Source organism: Microtus ochrogaster, chromosome 16, assembly GCF_000317375.1.
Source record: "Microtus ochrogaster isolate Prairie Vole_2 chromosome 16, MicOch1.0, whole genome shotgun sequence".
NCBI classification, from domain to species: Eukaryota; Metazoa; Chordata; class Mammalia; order Rodentia; family Cricetidae; genus Microtus; species Microtus ochrogaster.
The window spans coordinates 9,702,489-9,713,175 of NC_022018.1; the positions used below are offsets into that span (position 1 = coordinate 9,702,489).

Sequence of the window (10,687 nt, forward strand, 5' to 3'; positions counted from 1 at the left end):
TCCAGAGGTCCTGAGTTCAATTCCCAGCAACCACATGGTGATTCACAACCATCTATAATGGGATCTGATGCCCTCTTCTGACAGAACACTGCATACTTAATAAATAAAATCTTTTAAAAAGGGGGGGGGCAACAAAAAATAAAAACAAAACAAACAAACAAAAAACAATAAAAAGTACCAGACTATGGATGCCCTCTTGTGTTTGAGGACTGAGAAGGAGAGGTTGGTGCCTGGGCAATTGTCTTTCTGGAACGCTTCCAGTCAAGGTTGCTAAACATTTGCTCTGTGTTAGGCTAGGTTCTGAGTACCTGGGAGTTTTCCGGGAGGAAGGACTTGCCCCTGCCTCTCCCCATCTCCCCTGCCCTATAGCTGGACCCCTCAGAAGTCAGATCTGGGCACCATTCCTCTCTACCCTCCCTCTTGAGAGGCCTAAAAACTGCAGGTGAGAGGCTCTTGGGCAGGATTGGGGAAGTGGAAAGCTAGGGCCCTAAGGCAGCCATTGCTGCAGAAGAGAAGGGAGGAAACCAGGGACCACACTGTCCTCCATTGCTTCCTTCCAACACCCGTCTCCCCTCCTCCTCACGGAGAAGGACATCCTCTCTTTCCTCCCTTAGCTGGCATGGCCTGGCTTCCTTAGGGATCTCATCTGCTAAAGCCCCACTCCCAACATACACACAAACACACACACACACACACACACACACACACACACACACACACACACACACACACACTGCTTCCCCTGACAAGCCCACACCAGACAAGCTTGCTCCAGACGGATGAACACTTTGTGATGAGACTGAAAAGCTCCAGAGGAATGGTGTTCTAATAGCAGCCAGCCTGGGTCCCCAGGCAGGGTTGTCTTCTAAGCCTTCTGTTCCAAGAAAAAGGACTAGAAATCACTCACTTTTTCTTTGTTTGGTTTTGCGTGCAAAGTTAAGAGTTTTCAAAAACTCGGATATCTGAATGGCAAAGGAGGAAGTGAACAGAGGTAGAGTTGCATACAGTGGCTACAGGGTGGGAAGGAGTGTTTTGGCTAGGGCCAATCCAGGTCATAGCCAAGGGCGCCCGTAGGACTTGCTCATATCCGACAGCAGCTGGGTCAACTTCTTCCCCAGGGAGAAGAGGGGGCAGGAAGCAGAGGCCAGGAGGAGTGAACCAGAGAAAGAAAAGCAGGCGGCAGGAAAGAACGAGGGGCTGTCCCAAGCTAGCCAGAAACCCATGAGAGGAGGGTGGGAGCTGGTGGGTGTGTAGACTGTTCTATATGGCAACCTGAGGCACATCAGAGCCAGAACAAGGCTGGCTTCAAGTCTTTAGACTCTTCTCTACTCGTGACACGCTGCTAATGCCCATAGACTAGCGCCTCACTAGAGACTAATGCCCATAGTCCAGCACCACATTAGAGAAACTGCTTCTAGGCAGATAGGAATTAACATAAAAGCCAGGTGGTGGTGGTACATGGCTTCAATCCTAGCTCTTGGGAGGCAGAGGCAGGAAGATCTCTGAGTTTCAGGCCAGCCTGGTCTACAGATCAAGTTCCAGAACAGCCAGAACTACAAGAGTTAACACAAAGGCCCACTACTGGACAATATACAGAGAGTGAGAGAGATTGGAGCATTCAGTCCTAAATCACCAACCTCCTCCCACCGCCTGTCCCCAGGGCTCAGGAATCTGTGTGGAAAAGGAGCAATTGTAAGAGCCAGAAGTGATGGACTGTTTTGAGACAGCCGTGTGTTCTAGACTCCCCAGGACTGATACACCCATGAAGTCCCAGAGACTGTGGCAGCACATACCACATCTGCACAGTTGCCAGCGCAGAGGGGAGGAGGTGGACACGAGGTCCCATCCCTCCCCGAGAAACTATCTGCAGTTGATACCCAGGGGCAAAGGGAAAGTCAGTTTTCTCTGGAGTGTCACTGTGTATATCAAGCGTACTCCAGGGATGCCCCATACCCAGAAGGAGTTGGCCAACATAAAAGGAATTGAGTGGTATTTTTGTCTCATTTTGCTTCATTTAGGCATTATTTTTATTTTGTCTTACTGTACTTTTGCTTGTTTTGATTTTCGTGTTTGTTTGTTTTTAAGAGAGATGGTAAAGTTGGGTGGGTAAGGAGGTGGAAGTGGTTGAGGGAGGGGAAAAGCGTGATCAAAATATATTGTATGAAAAGGTTTTTAATTTAAAGGATTATAAGTCCCTTCTATGGCACAACAAAGGCTTTAGCGGGGTGCGTTGACAGCAGAACTGGGGGCGTTTTATCTAGCTAAGGTGGTGGCTGGCCCTGGAAGGAGGGTAGCCCAGAGCCAAGAGAGCAGCCTTTGGAGCAGGAAACCCTGGTCACCTGAAATAAATCCCTTACCTCCCCCCTGCTTTGGCTTTGTATTTCTGCAAGGGTAGAAAATGCTTAGCCATGGAGCATGCTCTTCAGAGCTCAGGTTCCAAGCAAGAATGCTGAACTTGGTAATGGGGTGGGGGGGTAAGTGCAGTCTCCATCAGAAACATTGTTTTCACTGGTTTTACAGTCCTTGCTGTATGATCTGTGTGACAATCATGTGGACCTTGTAGAGGCAACCCTGGGTACTACAGCATGGAGGAATATTTGCCTCAGCCAGTCCCACGTTCCCGTAAAGAAACTTCTGCAAAGGTTCCACAAAGAAAGTGAATAAAGACTTCCGCCTTTCGCACACTCCATCCGATTAGTCCCTCAAACAAGCATACAAACAGTGTGTGACCCCAACCTGACAGATGCGGCCCAGCCCAGCAAGGTGACTTTAACAAGGCTATGCCATAGCCAGTGATGAAACCCTGGCAGCCAGGATCCCAGCCCGACATTCATTCCTGCCTTCCCACCCTCGCCAGAGCTGAGCCTTGTTGGCCCTCACTCGGTGCCAGGGTCGGGGTCAGGACTTCGCCCCCGTGGGCAGCTGGCTGGGCTCGGTGTTCTGTGATTGGGGATCATTTGCTTAGAGCGGCCCTTCCTATGTGCTTTCTTCTCTCTCAAGGAATTCCAACTGTAATCAGAAATAGGGTCACAGATACAACACAGGCAGCACCAGAAGTATTTCCTGCCCCACCTCTCCTTCAGTCTGGGCCCCATGGGAAGCCAGGAGCTCAAGTTCAGATGTCAACAGGCCATGAGCGTGGCCTTTCCTGACCTCTGCTCGTAGGGGAAGAGGCCTTTTTGAGTGGCCCACCTCAAAAGCCCAGAGTAGTCGCTGAGAGGCATAGAACAGGAACCTCCAACCATATAATCTAGACCTTTCTATGGGACCAGACCCGGAGATTCCAGTTGTGGTGGGAAAATTCTTATCTAGGACTCTAGGTTTTAGATAAGAAATCTCAGAACCCTGGAGTGTTAAAATGGGCCACAGAGGAGCCACCATGATTGAGGCCAGCATGACCTATGACCCTCACCTGCAGGAAACTGATCTTGCATAGGCACCATGCTCCTGCAGGCAGGACTCAGTCCCCTCAGCATGGATTTCAAACCCCTCTTCCTGACACCCCAAGCTCCCTGGGGTTGACTCTAACACACCTGTCTTGTCTCTCTCTTTTCAGGAACCCTGCTCTCTGGTCTTCTCTCCTTTGCCTCTATCCCCCTTCTCCTTCGGTTCCTCTCTTTGTCATCTGTCCAAACTAGCTTCCATCCACCCGAGGGCCACTGCTCCTTACTTGTTCTCACGCTGACACCTGTCTGCAGTCATTTCCTTCTGAAATCAAGCAACTCAGACTCTTGGGGTTTTCTCTGATCCAGTGATATTGTATATGTCACCCTGTATCCCCCAAGCTTGTTAACTTGTGAAGGATGTGGGAAAGGGGGGTACTCATTTCTCACAGTGGGGTCTAAATGACATGAGTCCAAACTTTAATGCAGCCAGGAGACTATGAAGGAGTTTTGTTGAGTTGTAAGTACTGCTGAAGGTTGTCAAGCTGGGAGATTCCCCAGACTAGGGTTAGTCTAAGGCAGGTCAGACACCCCCTCTCCCAAGACTCCCTTCACTGGGGATTTCCCTAGGGTGTGTCTAACTCAAGAAGACCCCATTGTGTGTGTGAGGCTAACCATGTGACCTTAACCTGTCTTACAGGGATTTGAAACTGGACAACATCCTTCTAGATGCAGAAGGTCACTGCAAGCTGGCTGACTTTGGGATGTGCAAGGAAGGGATTCTGAATGGCGTGACCACTACCACCTTCTGTGGGACCCCCGACTATATAGCCCCAGAGGTGAGCCCCATGTGCAAAGACCACTCTCTCTCTTAGTATCAGGGCTGAAGCAACAATCCAATGCCAATCACCCAAAGGTGCTAAGAAAAGGATCCGGAAAGGGGGGGGCTTCTAGGAGTAAGACACGGAAGGAAGATGGTTTTGTGATTCTTCTGGAAGGATGGGGTGGTAGGTAATGAGGACGGGATACGTGGATTGAGAGTGACCATCTAGTCCCCAGGCCTGAGTGAGTCCTTACAAAGTGTCACTTGTCCATCCTAGTCCAGAGCTACCACCAGAGCTAGGGCTAAGAGAAATTGGTCGATGTGCAGGAGAGCTTTCACTTCTTCCCAATCAGAAGAGTGAAATTCTACCAAAAAGGCAGCAAGTGGCTTCACTGAATGTATCATCCATAGTGAAGTCAGAAAGGCTTTGCCGTCTGCACTGAGGTCGCAAGTCTACAGAGTAGGCACATGCGTGGAGCAAGAGAACGGTGTAAGCAAAGGTCAGAGATGTCCACTGTGAGCCTCACCAGAGGGTTGCTTTGTGCTTGCCTTGTGTGAAAGTTAAGGGAACAGCGTGCTCACCATGAGGTGACTGTTTGGCTTGTGTCCTCCAGAGCAGTCTGTCCCAAACCAAGAGATACTTAGCAGGCATGATTCACACTTAGCCATATAGCCCCATAGACAATTAAATGTATTTGATGGTTTTGAGACACGTAAGATGGGAAAGGGGCACCAATCCCATTAAGTATTGCCTGTGTGGAGAGGCTTCCTTCCAGTGGACGTGATTTGAGCACCCGCTAAACGAAGCTGTGTGGGAACGGAGTTGACTGAGACTCTGGTTGCTCTTCTAAAGGAGCTGTTAGTCTAGACAGAGAGTGACACGTCCATAAGCAGAACAAAGTACCAGAGCCAGGAGAGTGCCTCAGGGATACAGAAGCATCTGGAGCATCTAGAATTGAGCAATCGACTTGCAGAGAATACGTAGCACAGGGACGAGGAGAGCATTGTTGGAAACCGTAGGAAGGGCCAGAGTGGAACCAAGGAGAAGGAAGGGCCACGGCTCCAGGCTGTGAGTCCTCTCAAGGCAGGGTCTGCTTCACTCTGGGCATTCTCAGGGTCCAGCACTCAGGTTTCTTTTGAATGTGTGGATGAATGGATGTGACATTTCAACCTGTGTGGAAGCCAAGAGATGACAGCACTTTGGCCATTTTCAGGAAACTTAAGTAGCATAACTAAAAAGCTGGTGAGGTAGCTCAGCAAGAAAAAGTACTGGTATAGTGGCATTTCAATTCAATAAAAGCTTGTCTGAAGATCAGAGAGTAAAACAGCCTCACTGGTCAGCCTTACAGACCTGGCAATGGTGGTGGCGCACACCTTTAATCCTAGCCCTAAGGAGGATTATAAAAAGAGAGGAGACAGGTCTCAGACAGTCTCATTCTGAGATTCCTGGAGGCAGGATCGCCATTTTGGACTGAGGTCGAGGTAAGAGCCAATGACTGTCTGCTTTGCTTTTCGGATCTTCAGGTTGAACCCCAGTTGAACTCTCTCTGAGTTTTTATTAATCATGCTTCACACTTATAGCATAGACTTGACAACTCAAATTCAATCCCTAAAATACACTTAAAGGGAGAATGGGAGAACCAGTTATAAAAGTTGTTCTCTGACCTTCACCATGATGTATGACCTCTACACACACACACACACACACACACACACACACACACACACACACACACACACACTGGTCTAATCAATACAACAAAATTTTAAAATAGTAAAGATAGAGCAAGTGGTTTATTAGTGCTTGTAATGATGAACACAAATTAGGATAAAAAGAGCCAGGAATGTGACTTCAACCCTGAAGGATCCATGAACCTACTAGCTAAGGGTGTCCTTGGAGGTGGATCTTCATCACGTCCATCCCAGGAAGAAGGCAGGCCACCACAGTACACACCAACAGGCTGAGCAGAACCTTCACAGTGCACCCCTAGAAACCACAGAAGCCAAACCTGATTGTGCAAGACTGTAATCCCTGCACACAGGAGGTAGAAGCACGAGACTCAGAAGTTCAAGGTCATACTCAGCTGTGTAGGAAGCCCGAGGCTACCCTGAGCTTCCTGAGACCCTGTGTCATAAAATATTTCAAACATTCTGATCTTAGTGAACTTGAACTGGACAGCCAGAGAATGTAACTGCTTGGGTTGCGTTTTTCTTTCCTGGTCATGGGGGTGATACTGTTAGCTGTCATTTCCCTGGCTGTCTCCTGGAGTTGGTGCTGCTTTGCAGACGTTCCGTTGTCTCCTGTACACGTGAGCTAATTGTGGATATAGAATACCTGTTGGATTCACTCGTACACCTGGCTCTTGGGAGCAGCTCTAATGGCCTCTTGCCTAGAATTTGAACCTATGTGGCTTTGATCTGAAATTCTTATACTTCCTCTTTAGAATATTCGTGTAAAAATGTTTTAAGTGTTCAGAGAAAGATTCACCCTGTGGGTTTTTTTTTTTATAGCCTCTTACACTCTGATAACATTGCAAGATATCCAATGAATGTCTAGGGAGATTTCTCTTTAAGAAAAACCGGCATTGCCTCTGATTCCTTGTGCTGATATTGAACCTCTAGTTTTAGGATTTATTCTCAATACTCTATGACTGGATCAAGTTTCTACAAACAATAACAAGCAGGCGGGGTAAAGGACAGACCTGCACACAAGTGGGGCCAGGGAGAGCTCAGGAGTGAGGCTTGTGGGTTCCGCATCTCCATGCTCTTTGGAGCTTTGGCCTTCTAAAAGCAGAGATTTCAGCCTCTCTGCTAACGTGTTTCCTTAGCAAGAATAGCAGCAAGGCAGCCGGCAAGGAAAAATAAAGGAGAGGAGGGAGTCTCACTGGGACCGAGAATGAGTCTCACTTTCTCATCTTCGACGCTCATCCTTTACCATGGTAAGGAATTCTTCTCATGGTAAGAAGCTCCTGTTCTTGTCCCTCCGTGAGCCCGTGCCACAAGGATCAAAGAGCTGACAATAGTTAAGGATCCTGCCCAAGAAAAACATGCACTTCACGGTGAAGGAGAAGCCCAGGCCAGCTCCCTGTAAAGTAGCGCACTAGCAAGACTCTTGAGTGTGCTTAGCACAAGGCTTCATAACTCTCCCTGCCCATCTGTCCTTTGTGCCCATTGTATAAAATCGTTAGAGCCCTGGAAATGGCCAACAAATGCTGGTCTTATGGTAGGCGAATGACAGCTGATCAGGAACGGTGTGCCTGCCTTGGTGAGGGCTAGTGAGAGGGTGAAGTGAAGTTCTGCTTCTTGAGCGCGTGCCATACCACAGTGCCCAGTGCCCAGCCCACGACACAGAGCACAGTGCCCAGCCCACGACACAGAGCACAGTGCCCAGCTCATGACACAGAGCACAGTGCCCAGCCCAAGACACAGAACACAGTGCTCAGCCCACGACACAGAACACAGTGCCCAGCCCACGACACAGAACACAGTGCCCAGCCCACGACAAAAACTGGCCAAGTGTAGCTCCCTCCCGTGCTGTCTTCACCATTGGATTATATCATGGGGTATAAGAAACAGTAGTGAGAGCTGCGTCCAGACCTGCCCAGGATGTCCCCATGTACCCTTGATGAAGTCAGGAAGTCTTTTGAAACCTTGGGTTCCTATCTTTCCCATGGGAATCCTAATGCCTGCCCTGCCCATCTCAGCAGGCTGCTTTAAGACTCTAATGGGATTAAAGGTGGGGGTGCTTCAGAAGGCAAACACCTTTATTCAAGTAGGAGAGGCTAGCCCTGAAACCAGAGCCACCTTCTGAGGGATCAGCACTGCCAGTTCCCCCATACACACCCGCTGCACCCCTCTGGCACTTCTCAAGCCCCCTTCTTTCTCCACACCTGGCCCTTGCTCCTCAGGAAATGGCTGTCAGCTCTTGGTTCCTGTTCAACTCTCTCAACTCAACACTTGACCCTCTCAAGGGCTGGCTTCCATACCACTTACCCTCCCATGATGTCTAAAACTTAACCCTCCCTACCAGCTCCATAACTGGCAAGGTGATCAAGCCATGGATAATTGGGGCAGAACCTAAGAGGAAGTTAAAAGCGATTTCACCAAAATCAAAGCTCAAAAGGAACCTAGGAAGGCTGAATAAAACCACCCTGCTATTTCCACAGCATCACCCATTCTGAGTGTACACAAGGTACCAAACCACAGAGGTACAGATGCTAACCATCCACCCCAAAATGCTGAAGTGCCCACCTTATCAGCTAGAGCCATGAGCTTCAGAGTTAACAGGATACACTGGATAAGATAGACACACAGTGGTAGGTGCAAAGTGGTAGCTGTGTCATAAGTGTATGAGCAGGCTGGCCACAGCAGCAGGCTCAGTGGAAGGTGTGAAGTGGTAGCTGTGTTGAGTATATGCGTGGACTGGCCACAGCAGCAGGCTCAGCAGAAGGTGTGAAGTGGTAGCTGTGTTGAGTATATACGTGGGCTGGCCACAGCAGCAGGCTCTGGAAAATGATGGGGAATAACTTTGTGGTACTTTCCAGATGCTCCCGGGAGAATGTGGGCTGTGGAAACAGTGACTGAAATGGCCATATATATAAGGGAAGTGCTCGCAACCCTTAGGAACGGGCAAGGCCTGAGGGAACAGGAGAATGCTAGAGAAATCTGAAAAGACTCTCTGGAGGAACAGGCTCATCAGGCATGACCTTGAAGGACAAGAAACCAGGGTACCACTAAGACTTGGTAAGCCAGCCTGCCGACTAGATCTCGGGAGGTTGAAAGAAGACCCGGCTTTGGCTGCGGCCCCAGTCTGGTGCAGTCTATAGTTCTGATTTTACACTGAGCACTGACTGGAGAAACCCCACGTGCTAAGGAAATGGATAAAATACTGTAGAGGTCGCTACAGCATCTCCCAGTCTTCTCCATCCCAGAGTTAGATGGTTTCTAGACTGCGCATGTCCTTAGGGTTCTTAGATGTGTCTATCGATTTCTGTTTAATCCCAAGTAATTTGAGACTGCTCCATAGAGCTGCTTAGCATCTCCCACATGGGTTCAGCCTAAATTACTTCTCTGACTCTGCCCATTGGGCCAGATAAGCGGTGTCTGGGATGAGGGGATGCTGCTGAGGCTGGGTGGCCATTGTCAAAGACAGAATTCAAAGACAGTCATAGAACTGATTGAACTTTGACTTTGCCCATAGAGATAGCATTCATTCACAAGGCTGTCCCAAGGACAGGCCCTGGGATCTATAGGGTCTATTAAATGAGAAGTTCATTGGTGAGACTCAGGGAACCAGGAGAAAGGACAAGAACGGGTCTTTAGACAGAACACAATGGACCTTTCTGGGTAGAACAGGTGAGCTTCAGGAGATGTCTTTTCTGTTATTTCTTTCCCTGGATTACGGGGCTCAGGTAAGCTTGGTGTTGGTTACCATTTAAGGAATAGCAGCTTTCTGGTTCAAGCCAAGCATGGTGGTGCACGCCTTTAATCCCAGCACTCATGAGACAGAGGCTGGAAGATCTCTCTGTGAGTTCGAGGTCAGCCTGGTCTACAGAGTGAATTCCAGGCTAGTCATGGGGGGAATAAAAGATTCTTGTCTCTTTCCTACTTGGGCAGTCAGCATATTGCTCTTCCTCCCTCCAGCTGTGTGTGACAACAGGACTGGGCTTGCTACACATCCCTCTCAGCATGGCCTTTTGAAGTTCATATCCTACCCCCTAACCTAGAGTTCAGTGTCAAACTGTGCTCTCTTCTTTTGAAAGTGGCCCTCAGTGCAACTCAGGAGCTTGAACAAAGAGACTGCCTTTTGTTTCCACCAGAGGTTAGGTGCTGGCTGTGCCGGAGGACTGTTGACCGCCCACATTCAATCTTCCTCCCACACAGTCCAGTCTTCTCTGGAGGTGCTGGGGTAAGCCTCTATTGGGAAACACAACTCCACTCTGAGGTGGAGCAAGTGGGAAGCGAAGGTGGGGACACAAAGGTGCCATGAGAGATTGTGTTCCTGGGGGAGGCTCTCAAATGACCCTGCCGCTCCGTTTCCTGAACAGATCCTGCAGGAGTTGGAGTACGGCCCCTCGGTGGACTGGTGGGCCCTGGGGGTGCTGATGTATGAGATGATGGCGGGGCAGCCCCCCTTTGAGGCCGACAACGAGGACGACTTGTTCGAATCCATCCTTCATGATGACGTACTGTACCCTGTCTGGCTCAGCAAGGAGGCCGTCAGCATCCTGAAAGCCGTGAGTCACTGTCCCTCACCTTTGGCTCTGCTGCCTGAGGTTGTTCTCCCCACCTCTTCCTCTCTCACCCCCCTCTGGGGCGTGTCTGTGTGTGTGTGTGTGTATGTGGCGTCTGTGTGTGTCTCTCTGTATGTCTATGTGTGTATGTGGTGTGTGTGTCTGTATGTGTCTCTGTGTATATCTGTGTGTGTCTGTATCTCTCTCTCTCTCTCTCTCTCTCTCTCTCTCTCTCTCTCTCTCTCTCT

The 10,687-nt window shown here is 49.3% G+C and overlaps 1 protein-coding gene across 1 annotated transcript in view; it reads left to right on the top strand.

The window, feature by feature from the left end:
• Prkce (protein kinase C epsilon) overlaps nt 1-10,687 on the top strand; it is a 530,068-nt gene that overhangs the window by 487,896 nt on the left and 31,485 nt on the right. Inside the window, exons 12-13 of the mRNA XM_026783064.1 lie at nt 4,084-4,222; nt 10,254-10,442. Of these exons, the coding sequence (XP_026638865.1) occupies nt 4,084-4,222; nt 10,254-10,442 (328 nt within the window). The remainder of the gene's footprint in view (nt 1-4,083; nt 4,223-10,253; nt 10,443-10,687) is intronic.